At 38.3% G+C, this 16060-nt stretch overlaps 1 protein-coding gene across 1 annotated transcript; it reads right to left on the bottom strand.

Annotated features, from left to right (window-relative positions):
- LOC102182709 (olfactory receptor 56A3) lies at nt 6963–7910 on the bottom strand. Its single transcript, XM_005689778.1, has one exon. It carries the CDS (start codon nt 7908–7910, stop codon nt 6963–6965), a length of 948 nt encoding a protein of 315 aa, XP_005689835.1.

Here is a 16060-nt window from a genome sequence, read left to right as displayed (position 1 = left end):
AAAAGGGAGAGACACAATAACATCCATGACACTGGACACAGCTTTGTTCCTTGTCAGCCATGTGTTGTCATGTAGACATAGATGAAGTGGACCGAAGCAGGTGTTGAACACTTAGTACATTAGTGACTATCTTCATACATTCCTTTAAAACTGTGTTGTTATTTAGTCGCTCAGTCATGTTTGATTCTTTTGCCACTTCATGGACTGTAGCCCACCAGACGCCTCTGTCCATGGATTTCCCAGGCAAGAATACTGGAGTGGGTTGTCATTTCCTTCTCCAAGGAGTCTTCCCAATCCAGAGATCAAATCCATGTTTCCTGCATTGTTAGGTGGATTCTTTAGCACTGAGCCAGCAGGAAAGCCCTCTTTTAAAACTCACTAACAGAGGAAAATGAGGGACACTACCACCTATTGTGACTTGCTATTTTACTCAGCATCAGAATGTGTCTGTGCTGCTTCTTCAGTCCTCTGGATATGAGAGGGGAAATAATCCCAAAAAACCCACGAACAAGTAAAAATTAAATAATTAGATGGGGAGGGAGAAGAGGTTTTGCCATCAGATTTTATGGAAAATATTAAATTTTGAAAAAAAATGTACTTTGTATTTCTATTACTTCATGTAAAAAAACCCAAAAAACAAAACTGTCCCTGGAGCCCACTCTATGGCAGGAGCTCTGAGGACACCACCCAGACAGATATAGGACTTGCAGGTTGTTCTTATAAATCAGTCCAGAGAGACAAGAAACAGCTCACAGAGTGCATCCACCTTTCTTCACTGGACCTTTTGTCCATTTTTTTGTCTATACCTTCAGTTACCAAGTTTAGAACATGAATACCAGAATACAAGACTGGTTAATATTGTCTCATATTTTTTTCTCTGTACATTTTGTCTCTATATCTCTTCTGCATTATTTCTTTCATTCTTTAATTTAAATAAGCTGCATTTCTGTATCTTTATCTACATAAGTTTTTTTTTTCCTGCAATGTCAAATCTGCTATAAATCCATTCAGTGACTTTTAATTTTTGTTCAGATAGTATTTATTTTTACTCTAGAAATTCTATTAATTTCTTTTTTAACTTTCCTTTTCTTTGCTTTTTCTCTCTCCTTTAACATATTTATAATATTGTTTTAATATTTTTAGCTTTATAATTGCATCATTTCCATAAATTTCCGAGTCTGCTTGCGCTAACTAGCTTTTCTCCTGGTTATGGGTCACATTTTCTAGCATCTTAGTATGGGTATTGGTTTTTTGTTAGATGCTGAGAATCTTACAGTATTAGAAATCTAGCTTTTTGTTGGAGAAGGAAATGGCAATGCACTCCAGTGTTCTTGCCTGGAGAATCCCAGGGACGGGGGAGCCTGGTGAGCTGCTGTCCATGGGGTCACACAGAGTCAGACACTACTGAAGCAACTTAGCAGCAGCAGCAACAGCCTTTTGATAGTTGTTTTGGTTTAAAGAGTCTTTTAGTTCATTTGGGCTGCTGAAACAAAATATTACAGGCTGAGTATCTTGTAAACAATGGAAATTTCTTTCTCATAATTCTGGAGACTGAAAGTCCAAGATCAAGGCACCAGCAGAGTTGCTTTCTGGAGTGGCCCTTCTTCTTTGTTCATTACTGGTGACTTCTAGCTCTGACCTGACATAATGGAAAGGTGAGAGGCGCTTGTGGGGTCTCTTTTATAAGAACAGTAAACCTGTTCATGAGGCCTCTACTCTCATTTGACCTTAGCACCTCCCAAAGGTCCTACTTCCTAAAAACATCATCAGTAGGGTTTGGATTTCAACAGATCAGTGAGGGAGGGCACAGAAGTTCACACCAAAGAAAGGAGTATGTGAGTTTGTTTTGGCAAGCCAGTAAGGTATGTTTTGATCAGGCTGTCCCTCTCAGGATTTGTTTTTAGTTTCTTAAGGTAGATCTTGAGTAACCTTATCTCCAGGGCTACTTTAGTATCACTAATTATATATGGCTACCCTGGAGATTCTCCTGACTACCAGAAATTGAATATAGTCTCTCCACTCTGGCTGGCTATGACAGTGTTAGTCACTCAATTGTGTTCTACTCTGTGTGATCTCATTGACTGTAGCCTGCCAGGCTCCTATGTCCATGGGATTTTTCATGCAAGTATAATGGAGTGAGTTGCCATTTCCTCCTCCAGGGGATCTTCCTAACCCAGGAACTGAACATATCTCCTGCATTGGCAGTCAGATTTTTTATCACTGAGCTACCTGGGAAGCCCCTGTTTCGACTACATGAGCTTTCAAGCCCACATTTACCCGTGGGTTTACCTGTCTCTCTTACTGTGCTGTGAGCTCTTTTTGACCAGGGACAGTGTGTAATTCATCTGTTTTCTTGGAATTATGGTATAGGGCCTGGCACATAGGAAAGAAAAACAAAAATTAAATTTTTTTTTTTTAATTTCCAGTAACCAACATCTAGGTTATGGAGTTCTATTATAAAAGTAAGTACAACTTTGACAACAATAAAAAATACACTAAAGTAATACATCACAAGTAATCTTATCTTCATATACACAAAATAGGGCATACAACCATACATAAGATTTACAATTATGCAAAAAGAAAAATATAAATAAGTATTTCATTAGTCACTAGTATTAGAAAGTCCTCATTGACAAAAGACAATGTGTCCCTGGTCTTAGAATTAGATTCTCACTCTTGTTTTAGGTTCTACTGTAAGCAGCTAGGTGTGTGGATTTTCTGCTACTTTTCTTAGCTTTAACCCACACAGCACTTCATCTAGAAGGGTTGGAATAAAAATATAAATATTGATTTACTGTTTTGGAGAACAGGGGTCTTACTGTTGAGCTATTATCTGCTAGATTACTAGACTGTGGTGTGTTTTCTCTGGTTTGTGCCTGATTCTGATAATGGGCCTCCTTTTTCAGTTTTGATTTCTTCTGTATGTTTACAGTTTAGAGGATTATGTTTATGTTTTGTCTCAAACTCAAGTTGAGCTTAGACCAAACTCAAGTTCTGCTTAGACCTTCAAATCCTAACTTAGATTTAGGTCTGGACTTTCTGCCAAGTGGCCATGGCCTTGAACCCCTACCTTAGGTTCTTCTTGGCTATATCCTTCCTATCTATTGATGTTTCCCACTGCTTCTTTTTTTTTTTTTTTAATTTTTTCCCACTGCTTCTTGAACTACTGCTTCTTCCAGGTTCAGAGACTTTGCACTTACACACATGGACCTTGCCTATTTACTCATTTTTGCAACCTTAGCACCATATCAAGGGTTTGTTTACATTAAGGATAATGCATATTTGATAGATGATTGTTGTTAAATGTTGGCCCTGAATGTGCTCTACATTGTTCTCCCAGCTCAATATCCTATGTCTGCTGGGTGTGCTCTCAAATATGTCTCATTCTTTTTGGATGGAGGAGGAAGGATGTAACTATGGGTAATGTGTGACCAAACTGCAAGGTCTCACCAACAAAATCTGAGCTTTAACATTTTATTAATAATGGCTATCAGGTTTGAAGAGACAGGTTTCCTGCTCATATGGTAGTAAATTTTAATAATCTCACTATTAAATGTTTCATAGAAAATATATTCTATTAAAATAATTCAGTTAATTTAAAATACATACACTTGTGTGTAAATAGTGTAAAAAGAAACTTAAAGAATTATAAATTATGATTATTATCATCTACCTTCTGGTAAACCTTTGATAATAACACTTATTTACTCTAGCTCTAAGCACTAATATTCCCTGCTTATGATGAGTAAAACTTTTATTACATTTTTCCTTAGGCTCTATAACTTCGAAGATTTATACAGGGCTCATTTTCAACTTTGTCATTGCAAGATTTTGAAGACTATATGTTGTAAAAAGCCAGTATATAAGCCATCTTTTATTTTAATCTTTACATATTGAAAGAGAAATTGCTCAATCCTGTTCGACTCTTTGCGACCCCATGGACTGTAGCTTACCAGTCTCCTCAGTCTATGGAATTTTCCAAGCAAGAATACTCAAGTGGGTTGCCATTTCCTTCTCCAAGGGATCTTCCTGACCCAGGAATCGAACCCGGGTCTCCCACATTGTGGGCAGATGCTTTACCGTCTGAGCCACCAGGGAAGCCCCCTTTACATATTTGTTCCTAGGAATTAGCATTCTTAATATGCACCTTTTAATACAAGAAATCATCATTTAATGTCTAAAATCCTGGCTTCCTTTTCTCCATGTGGCAAAGCAAAGAAAAAGAAAAATTACAACAAAGAAGAAAGAAGATAGCTGTACCTTTTTTCCAAAAAAGATTCATTTATCCCCAATTCATTTGGTCTCCTCCCCATTTGGAGTCTAGAGCTGCATTAATTAATACAGTAGCCACAAATCACATGTTTCTATTGAGCACTTGAAATGTAAATAGTTCCAACTGAAAAATGCTTTAAATATAAAATACACACTGGGTTTCCAAGTTGTTGTTGTTGCTTAGTCACTCAGCTGTATTCAACTTTTTTGTGACCCTGTGGACTGTAGCCGGCTAGACTCCTCTGTGCAGGTGATCTCCCAGGCAAGAATATTGGATCAGGTTGCCATTTCCTCCTCCAGGGGATCTTTCTGACCCAGAGATCGAACTTGGGTTTCCTGTGTCTCTTGCGTTGCAGGCAGATTCTTTACTGTTGAGACACCACGGATTTCAAAGACGTAGCACATAAGAAGAATGTACACCATTTCACTATTAAATTGTTTTATATTCATTATGTACTGTGTTTAGATTATATTGGAGTAAATAAAATACACTATTATAATTAACATTTTAATTTTTGATTTGGCTACCAAAAACCCAAAATTAAATATGTGGTTCAAATGGAGAGAAATATTCTAGAAGACAGCTTCCTTTGTATCATCCATTTTATTTTATTTTATTTTTTTTGTATCATCCATTTTAGAGAAATAAAACCATTGCTAACTCTGTTTGCCTTGCTTATCAAATAAGTCTGTCAATACTGCTTTGATATGGGCCACAAATGTATAAATGTATATAAACAAAACAATATAAAGCTTTCAGACATATATTTTAAAAATGTGAACCTTGTACTGGTCTATTTTGGGACACAAAGTTGTGTAAAATTTCCTTAGTCTTGGGAAAGTATGTGCTGTAAATCTCACAATGTAGCTCATTGAAAAAATTTTTTTACATTCAAGTTTTTCTACTGGAGAGATCTGAGCTTGATATACAAACACTGTTACCCTAATACAGATCTGTCCATAAAGTTTTAAGTTAGTATATTAATGTAATATTGTTAAAACTTGAAGACTTTAATATTTTCTAAGAGTGGCTTAAATTTATTTTTTATTTTTTTTTTTTTTTTTTTTTTTTTTAATTTTAAAATCTTTAATTCTTACATGTGTTCCAAACATGAACCCCCTCCCCTCCTCCCCAACATCTCTCTGGTCATCCCATGCACCAACCCAAGCAAGCTGCACCCTACGTCAGACATGGACTGCGATTCAATTCTTACATGACAGTATACATGTTAGAATTCCCATTCTCCAATCATCCCCCTCTCACTCTCCTCTGAGTCAAAGTCGTATACACATCTGTTCTTTTTTCTGTCTTGTACATCGTCATTGCATCTTTCTATTCTATATATGTGTTGTATACTGTATTTTTTTTTTTCTTTACTTCACTCTGTTATTGCTCAGTTTCATCCATCTCATCAATGATTCATGATTCTTTTTTGTATACTTTTGTTTTACAGTTTTTTATTCTTTGATTTTTTTTCATGTCTTTTATACAGTGTGTGAATTTATGTTTTTTCATTCTGTTTTCTGTGTTAGTATTGCTTCATATATTTATTTATTTTTTAAGGAATCTCACACTGTTCTCCATATGCTATATCTGTATTCGTAAGACCTTCCCATTGGTATCCAGGTATGCACATTTTAGACTAGATAAGTTTTTTGTTATGCTAAAATCTTTGGGAAAATGAAATTTTGGGGAGATCTTTCATTTGAGAATTATTCCTGGAATTAATGTTTGTATTCCTCCAAACAAAACTTTGAGCCACTGAAAACAGCAATAATGTTTTAATATCTTTGTACTTTAATAGCTAACAGAATTCCCAGAGATACAAGAAACTCTGGGAATGAAACTGTCCAAAGAAAAGAAAACACTGTCCATCTAGTCTGTTTTATATTTCAGAATTATTACTAGATCGTATTTATAATGCTGACAGTTCTTTAACTCATTAGCAGAGCTCTATTTGCATACCAGATACGGTGACACTCTGGATTCCAATGACAGGTGGTCATGAGAATTTAGAAGTCTCTTAAATCTAATAAAACTCATTGATAACTCATGAGCAATTCAGAAGAACACCTTGCTTTTTTGCAATGTACATTGCCAGAAATCACCTTGCTTTCTAGAAGAGAAGATAGAGATAAAGGCCCAGACAAGAACAGAGCAGGGACCAGAGACAGAATCACTGGCAAAGAAAGACAATCACATGGTTCAAGGATGAGAGAAAAAGACCCGATTAAAGACTGGTAGCAATTCTCCACCATTCAGGACTGAAATGTCAACTCTTATTTTTATTCTCCAGTATATTCCTTACAGTGGAAATAATAAAACATTACACATTATACAACACAATCCACCAAATATCCACAGTTGTATACTTCACATTATAAATTTTATGTCATATTAACAGTTGGCTATTCAGGAAAGTAAATCTCTTAGAGCCTTCCCTAAGGAAGCATAGTATTTTATACAAAATAGGATAATAGGTGTGGGGAAAAAAGGAGAAAGGGCCAAGAAAATTCCTGATTGAGGAGTGAGAGAAGGAGAAACTCTAAATGAAACTTCAGCGTTATTAAAGGGAGACACATAGTTCATCCAGTTTGAGAGTAAAACTTATGAACTTCAGTCCACTCATCCATTATTGATTCAAAAATCATCCTATTTTAGGATGCAGAAATCTAAGTTGTCTTAATTACCAACCTTTTTTCAGTAACCTCTGGATTCCTTGCTTGATTTCCTGGGTTCGCACCCCATAGACAATGGGGTTGAGGGCTGCAGGAATGACATGGTGGAGGACATTGAGCAAGACTGGCACATCAGGGGACACCTTCTTCTTCGCCACATGAGTGAGGACAAAGACCAGGAGGATGGTGCTGAAGAAGAGGATAAGGATGAAATGGGAGCCACATGTGCTTAGGGCCTTGGCCACAGCTCCTTCTGCCTTGAGTCTCAGAACAGCCCGCAGTATGAGGGTGTAGGAGAGGAAGATGAGGATGAGATCAGATCCCAGCAGAGTCCAGCCTCCAGCAAACTGGTAGACACTATTGATGGTGACATCATCACAGGAGAGCCTGGACACCGACATATTGGCACAGATGCAGTTCTCAATGACATTTCTCCCACAATAATGGAGTCGTACAGAGAGGATGGGGATGGGCACTGTGAAAAGGACATTTCTGGCTACAATAAAGATGGTTGCCTTTGCAACAAATTGGTCCGTGATGATGGATGGGTACCTCAATGGTTGGCAGATGGCCACGTAGCGGTCATAGGCCATGACCATGAATGTGCAGGACTCCATGGCAAGGAAGCAATTCATGATGTACATCTGAAGGAAACAGTTAAAGAAGCTGATCGATCTGAGATCAAACCAAAAGATGGCCAGGACCTTGGGGATGACAGTGAGACAGAGCGCCATGTCCAGCATGGAGAGCAGGCTGAGCAGGTAGTACATGGGCTCTTGCAGAGAGGCCTCCAGCCGGATGGTGATGAGGAGGGTGGCGTTGGCCCCCATGGCCAGGAGGAAGAGGAGACTGAGGGGCAGGGACAGCCAGTGCTGCCATCTGGGGGACCTGACAAAACAGTTCAGGAGGAAGTCTGAAATTTCAGTGGAGATGCTGCCATTTTGGTGTGCTGTCATATTTTGTCATATATTTCTTTTAGTGATCTGTAAAATTAGGATAAAATTTAGCTACTGATTCAAGGTGCATGAAGATATTGTAGAATAAGTTGCTTTAATTAAGTGAAACTGTTGTATCCTAGCAGATTTTCCAGAGCCAAAGAAATTTATTTGTATATCCTTTGTGCCATACTACTGGTATATTCCTTTTATGTTAAAAAAAATAGAACTGGAGTGATATGATTTGTCTATATATGCTGGATTTATTCAAGATTTATTAGAGCTTTTAAATCTTTATAGAAACTAAAAGAAAGAAAAAATAACTTAGAAAACTACTTTGTGAAAGGTGAATCTCCAAATTTGTACTCCTAAGTTTCTTCCTCTTTTTTGCTTTTATGGGCTACATAGACTACCGTACATATGATTGAACTATAGCAGAGACATTACTTTGCCAACAAAGGTTCGTCTAGTCAAGGCTATGGTTTTCCAGTGGTCATGTATGGATGTGAGAGTTGGACTGTGAAGAAGGCTGAGCACCGAAGAATTGATGCTTTTGAACTGTGGTGTTGGAGAAGACTCTTGAGAATCCCTTGGACTGCAAGGAGATCCAACCAGGCCATTTTGAAGGAGATCAGCCCTGGGATTTCTTTGGAAGGAATGATGCTAAAGCTGAAACTTCAGTACTTTGGCTACCTCATGTGAAGAGTTGACTCATTGGAAAAGACTCTGATGCTGGGAGAGATTGGGGGCAGGAGCAGAAGGGGACGACAGAGGATGAGATGGCTGGATGGCATCACCTACTCAATGGACATGAGTCTGAGTGAACTCCGGGAGTTGGTGATGGACAGGGAGGCCTGGTGCGCTGTGATTCATGGGATCGCAAAGACTCAGACACGGCTGAGCAACTGAACTGAACTGATAGCAGTACAACCAAGTAAGCAGCAGATCCTGGCACAAACTAGGGCAAAAGAAAATGACTCTATCTCCTCAGCTACCCCAAGCTGACAATTCACTTATACTTATTTTTCTTTAATTAGGTAATTTAAAAACTATACACTGAAAATAAAGTTAGTTAATCTGCTTTTTGCCTAAAAATTCATTTTAATTTGATAGGTACAGATCCTGAAAAGAATTGCTTTTTTTCTCTTTGTCAGATTTTCATATTAGTAGGATTCCTAATCTTTGGAAGAAACAACCTTAAAAGGAGAGTGAGAAAAATCTCACAGCTATGCGGGAGCAGTACCTGTCATTAAAGATGAAAAGCTGATTCTTCTGATTACAATAGTGTGAGGGTGTTGAAGTCCGCCTCTAGAGTCCTTCCATCTCCAATCTGCTTCCCTTTTCCGTCTTACAAACTATAACCCCAAATCTCACCATCTCCAGGATACTTTTCTTATCTGAGGATTTTAAAGTAATTCTCGAAAGAATTCATAATTCCCTGCATAGAAGCAGGGAAAATCTTGAAATGACCTTCAGAGGGTCCTGGAATAATTAGCAATTCAGACAAGAATATCCATGGGGAAGCCTAGTGGAAGAAGTGTGATTTTCATCTCCTAAAGTGCTTTGGGATAATTATTTCTAGTAATAAGATGACATTTCTGAGAACAATGCAAAAAGATTATTTTGTCTCTTTTCCTACTAATTGACCATTCTTTTCTCCTCTTTATTTCTGGAAGGTTTGTTCCTACATGTTCTTCAATCCATGTCATTCAAAGAGCACTGAAAAACCTGTTCAACCTTAGAAGTAAAGAAGCATCAATTTCTCACCCTCTCCTTTTCCATCTTTGCTTGCATTCAAAACTTGCCAATTAAGCACTAGGGCTGAGGACCTGGGGCTAATGGATACTGGTTCTAGCCAGGAGTAGGAAAAAGCCAGGAAAGTTGAAGGTTCAAGACTAAAGTGGAGACATAGGCACCCAAGCTCTCTCCTAAGCTGCAGGTTAAACCACAGCATAGCACTATGGAAGCCCTGTTTCACGAAGTGGAAAGGTTGTTAGGGATCACCTAACTCCACAAAGGGCTTTCCTGGTGGCTCAGTGGTAAAGAATCCACCTGTCAGTGCAGAAGAAATGGGTTGGATCCCTGGGTTGAGAAAATCCCCTGGAGAAGGAAATGGCAACCCACTCCAGTATCTTTGCCTGGGAAATCCTATGGACAGAGGAGCCTGGCAGGCTACAGTTCATCAGGTCGTGAAAAGTCAGACACGACTTACTGACTGAACAACAAAACTGCACAAAACTCGGATAGACCTGTAAGGCATCTCTCCAAAATTATAGACATTATTGAGGGGTATCCAGTGCCAGATACTTCACTGATCTTTGAGCATTATTTTCTCGTTTTGGCAGCCACAGCTTTTTGAAACTCTTTAATCTGAAAATCAATCTGATTTGAAAACTGAGGAACTATTTTCAGATCCCCACTGACCCCTAGTTGTGGTCTCTGTCCTCAGTCTGTGAAGTTATATAGACTAGGTTAAATTCCTGCTCCATGACTGAAGGGTTTGTGAGTGGAAGGTTTGCCTTAGGGCACCTAAATGACCATATTTATAGTTGTAAATACCCCCATTTTTACAAACGGGCTCTAGATGATGCATTTTCCAACTCTTCCACTATTTATTAATCTCCTATGGGCAAACTCCAGCTTCTCTGCATCTCTATTGCCACCAAGAAATGCCACCAAAGAAGAGAAGGACAAAGGAGGAAAGGAGGTCCCAGAGCAGAGGATCTCACCTGTGCTTACTCACCTGAGACAGGAGGCAGCATCTACCACCTGGTTTTCTGACTACTTCAACAGTAGTGACTCAGGAATAGTGAGGAACACAGATCACCAATGAAGATATAGGTCTTTCTTGTCTTCTGGTTAATCTTGGTACAGCTGCCTCTCAGGCACCCTTCACCAAGACTTGCTTGCCAAAGATGTGAAGATGGGGGTCTGGCTCCATGGATACTGGAGCCTTAGATAGTTCCTGAAGTACCTGGGGTAGTTATACCTCTGGAGTCTAAGGGACTCTGCCCCTTGGGAACTTCTCCATTGTTGCTCCCTTTGGAGCAAAAAGCCGTTCTGAAATAGGAAGGCAGGCAGATGGGAGAAAAATTATCTTTTTGCTTTTCAAAAGAAAGTACTTCTAATGATGGAGTCATATATACACAGGGTGCTCTGTAGGCAATTAGTTCATTTCCTGGGTTTGCGTATCTTACATACATCCCTACATGTTCATACTAATTTGTACATGCACACTTGGTACTTCCATAGATCCAGTAACTTCACTCAGAAGTTCTCTTGGATTTCCTGCACCTGCTGTTAGATAGGTACATCCTGAATCATGCTATTGAATAGATCAATGTTATCTTATCATGAATTTATCATGACATTATAATGATAAAATTGTAAGAGAAAACTGAACAAAATATTGAGAAAATGCAATGTGTTTTTCAGAAAGAAAATTCTACATTAATTTTTGCTTTAAAAGATTCTTAAATGGGATTTGATTACAATTGATTTTTAGGAAACAATATTTGTTGTTTATTTTTTATTTTTGTTAATAACTTTATAGGAATTAATCATTTATCTCAAGTTATGGGGACAGGTTTTTTCAGTTTCTCTAAGGCCCTTTGCTTTATTTTTATTTCTCTTCTGCATGCTTCAACATTCCTCCTTGTTGTCTCCCTTTTGGAAAAGTAAAAACTCAAGTGCACTTAAAATGTCTTTCTAATTAGTCACTAGTATGCTTATTTAGTTCTATGCTCATTTATGGGAGGATAGTTTGGTGTTGAATTTATACAAAGGTCATAGGGTTGTAAGTCTGCTGCTACTTAATTTTCCATCAACCCTAAATATTAAAAATATATATTCATGCTCCAATATGTTCATATATGTGATTTCATTATTTTAAATTTCTGTTATGTGTGTTTGCCCTTTTCCATATTAGTAGCCAATACCTATGTGACCTATAATTAATTGTTCAGTTCAGTTCATTTCAGTTCAGTCGCTCAGTCGTGTCTGACTCTTTGTGACCCCATGAATCACAGTCCTCCAGGCCTCCCTGCCCATCACCATCTCCCGAAGTTCACTCAAACTCACATCCATCGAGTCGGTGATGCCATCCAGCCATCTCATCCTCTGTCGTCCCCTTCTCCTCCTGCCCCCAATCCCTCCCAGCATCAGTCCTTTCCAATGAGTCAACTCTTCCCATGAGGTGGCCAAAATCCTGGAGTTTCAGCTTTAGCATCATTCTTTCCAAAGAACACCCAGGACTGATCTACTTTAGGATGGACTGGTTGGATCTCCTTGCAGTCCAAGGGACTCTCATGAGTCTTCTGTAACACCACAGTTTAAAAGCATCAATTCTTTGGCACTCAGCTTTCTTCACAGTCTAACTCTCACATCCATACATGACCAAAGGAAAAACCATAGCCTTGACTAGATGGACCTTTGTTGGCAAAGTAATGTCTCTGCTTTTTAATATGCTATCTAGGTTGGTCATAACTTTTCTTCCAAGGAGTTAGTGTCCTTTAATTTCATGGCTGCAGTCACCATCTGCAGTGATTTTGCAGGCCAAATAAAAAAGTCTGACAATGTTTCCACTGTTTCCCCATCTATTTCCCATGAAATGGTGGGGCCAGATACCATGATCTTTGTTTTCTGAATGTTGAGCTTTAAGCCAACTTTTTCACTCTCCTCTTTCACTTTCATCAAGAGGATTTTTAGTTCCTCTTCACTTTCTGCCATAAGGGTAGTGTCATCTGCATATCTGAGGTTATTGATATTTCTCCCGGCAATCTTGATTCTAATTTGTGCTTCTTCCAGCCTAGCATTTCTCATGATGTACTCTGCATAGAAGTTAAATAAGCAGGGTGACAACATACAGCCTTGATGTACTCCTTTTCCTATTTGGACCAGTCTGTTGTTCCATGTCCAGTTCTAACTGTTGCTTCTTGACCTGCATACAGATTTCTCAAGAGGCAGGTCAGGTGGTCTGGTATTCCCATCTTTTTCAGAGTTTTCCACAGTTTATTGTGATCCACACAGTCAAAGGCTTTGGCATAGTCAATAAAGCAGAAATAGATGTTTTTTTTCTGGAACTCTCTTGCTTTTTCAATGATCCAGCAGATGTTGGCAACTTGATCTCTGGTTCCTCTGCTTTTTCTAAACCCAGCTTGAACATCTGGAATTTCATGGTTCACATATTGCTGAAGCCTGACTTGGAGAATTTTGAGCATTACTTTACTAGCACGTGAGATGAGTGCAATTGTTTGGTAGTTTGAGCATCCTTTGGCATTGCCTTTCTTTGGGATTGGAATGAAAACTGACCTTTTCCAGTCCTGTGGCCACTGCTGAGTTTTCCACATTTGCTGGCATATTGAGCGCAGCACTTTCACACCATCATCTTCCAGGGTTTGAAATAGCTGAACTGGAATTCCATCACCTCCACTAGCTTTGTTCACAGTGATGCTTTCGAAGGCCCACTTAACTTCACATTCCAGGATGTCTGGCTCTAGGTGAGTGATCACACCATCATGATTATCTTGGTCGTGAAGATTTTTTTTGTACAGTTCTTCTGTGTATTCTTGCCACCTCTTCCTAATATCTTCTGCTTCTGTCTGTTCATAGCAAACACCCTCTTCCAACAACACAAGAGAGGACTCTACACTTGGACATCACCAGATGGTCAATACCAAAATCAGATTGATTATATTTTTTGCAGCCAAAGATGGAGAAGCTCTATGCAGTCAGCAAAAGCAAGACTGGGAGCTGACTGTGGCTCAGATTATGAACTCCTTGTTGCCAAATTCAGACTTAAATTGAAGAAACTAGGGAAAACCACTAGACCATTCAGGTATGACCTAAATCAAATCCCTTATGATTATACAGTGGAAGTGAGAAATAGATTTAAGGGACTAGATCTGATAGATAGAATGCCTGATGAACTATGGATGAGGTTTGTGACATTGTACAGGAGATAGAGATCAAGACCATCCCCATGGAAAAGAAATGGAAAAAGGAACAATGGCTGTCTGAGGAGGCCTTACAAATAGCTGTGAAAGAAGAGAAGTGAAAAGCAAAGGAGAAAAAGAAAGATATAAGCATCTGAATACAGAGTTCCAAAGAATAGCAAGAAGAGATAAGAAAGCCTTCCTCAGTGATCAATGCAAAGAAATAGAGGAAAACAACAGAATGGGAAAGACTAGAGATCTCTTCAAGAAAATTAGAGATACCAAGGGAACATTTCATGCAAAGATGGGCTCAATAAAGGACAGAAGTAATTAATTGTTAGCATAAATTAATTACCTCTACTGTCAATATCATTGTATAACTCTCTTTATGGACTTAGTAACTGTATATATGATTTTTTCAGCTATAAAAATATAAACATATTTAAATATAAATATCAGGTTTTCCTGATGGCTCAGACAGTAAAAAATCTTCAGGTAATGCTGGAGACTCAGGTTTGATCCCTGAGTCATGAAGATCTCCTGGAGAAAGGAATGGCTACGCACTCCATTATTCTTGCCTGGAGAATTCCATGGACAGAGGAGCTAATTTGACTAGGAATTACCAAATTTATCTCCAAAATATTTACAAACTCCCAGAAGAAATTCCTGACATTTTTTTATTTTTCACATTCTTTACACCATTTGATGCTTTTTTTGAAAACTCAATGGATATAAAATAGTATCTATTTTAAATTTATTTTCTTCCAATAATTGAGCTTTCTTTATGTATATTTATCCATTTGTGAGTTTTATAATATGAATTACATATTCACATCCTATGCCTTCTGTTTCTATTAATTGCTGTTTTCCTTGCATATTAAACATTTTTTCTTGTGTAATTATATATTAAAGCCCCTGTTGACTAGATGTTAATATCCTCTCTGGTCTGTCATACGCCTGTCAATTTTAGTGCATGCTGTCCATTGCTTAATGAAAATCTTTAAATTTGATCAAATCAAGCTATTTTTCTATTAATAGATTTTCTTTGAGGATTGTATTTCCAGAACATTCCACAAAATCACAAAGTTTTGTTTAATTTTTTGGTTTGTCTTAATGTTTAATTTAAACATGGCATCTTATGTTTCTTACTGATATATTGACATCTACTTGTGGTTTATATTGTCAAGAGTTAGAAATATTATTTTGTATGCACTGCTATAGTCATATGAGGTGTGAAAATACAAATAATACTGCTTGTTATTTTTATAACTGTTTTCTACTGTGAGCCAATCTCAACCATGGCCCCTTTTTGGTATCTAGACCTCCCCATGATCCATCAAGTAGTGGGTTAATGCCTCAAGAGCAGGGTCTACCAGTGCCTAGCTTTAGAGCAAGGCCTAAGTATCTTCTGTTTTGTTGATGGAAGTGCTTTACTAGTTACTAAGTATTTTTTGAATACCACTCCTGTTTATAGTGTTAGATATGACGCTACCTTTATTATTCTCCACATAGGGACAATTGATCCTGTTTCCACTGATTTAAGTTCAGTTCAGTTGCTCAGTCGTGTCCTACTCTGCCACCCCATGAACTGCATCATGCCAGGCCTCCCCATCACCAACTGCCAGAGTCTACCCAAGCCCATGTCCATTGAGTCTGTGATGCCATCCAACCATCTCACCCTCTGTCGTCCCCTTCTCTTCAGCTTTATTACATACCAGGTTCTAATTCATACAGGTCTCTGTTTCTGTTCCATCACTGGTGTGTCCGACTTTACTTAAAAGCAGTGACACAATATTTTTATTACTAATGCTTGGTAAGTCATACTATTATATAGCAAAGTGAGTTCCTATTAGAATTCTATCTAAAAAATTTTAGGGATTTTTTATTTATTATTATTATTATTTTTAATTTAAATTTATTTAATTGGAGGCTAATTAATTTACAATACTGTATTGGTTTTGCCATATATCAACATGAATCCACCACAGGTGTCCACCTGTTCCCAACCCTGAACCCCCCTCCTACCTCCCTCCCTGTACCATCCCTCTGGGTCATCCCAGTGCACCAGCCCCAAGCATCCTGTATCCTGCATTGAACCTAGACTGGCGATCCGTTTCTTATATGATAATATGCATATTTCAATGCCATTCTCCCAAATCATCCCACCCTCTCCCTCTCTCACAGAGTCCAAAAGACTGTTCTATACATCTGTGTCTCTTTTGCTGTCTTGCATACAGG

Source organism: Capra hircus, chromosome 15, assembly GCF_001704415.2.
Source record: "Capra hircus breed San Clemente chromosome 15, ASM170441v1, whole genome shotgun sequence".
NCBI lineage: Eukaryota > Metazoa > Chordata > Mammalia > Artiodactyla > Bovidae > Capra > Capra hircus.
This window is presented reverse-complemented; position numbering and strand designations above follow the sequence as displayed.

What these genes read in the sequence shown, in the direction of transcription:
- LOC102182709 (XM_005689778.1), bottom strand. Translation starts at nt 7,910, where the DNA reads ATGACAGCACACCAAAATGGCAGCATCTCCACTGAAATTTCAGACTTC.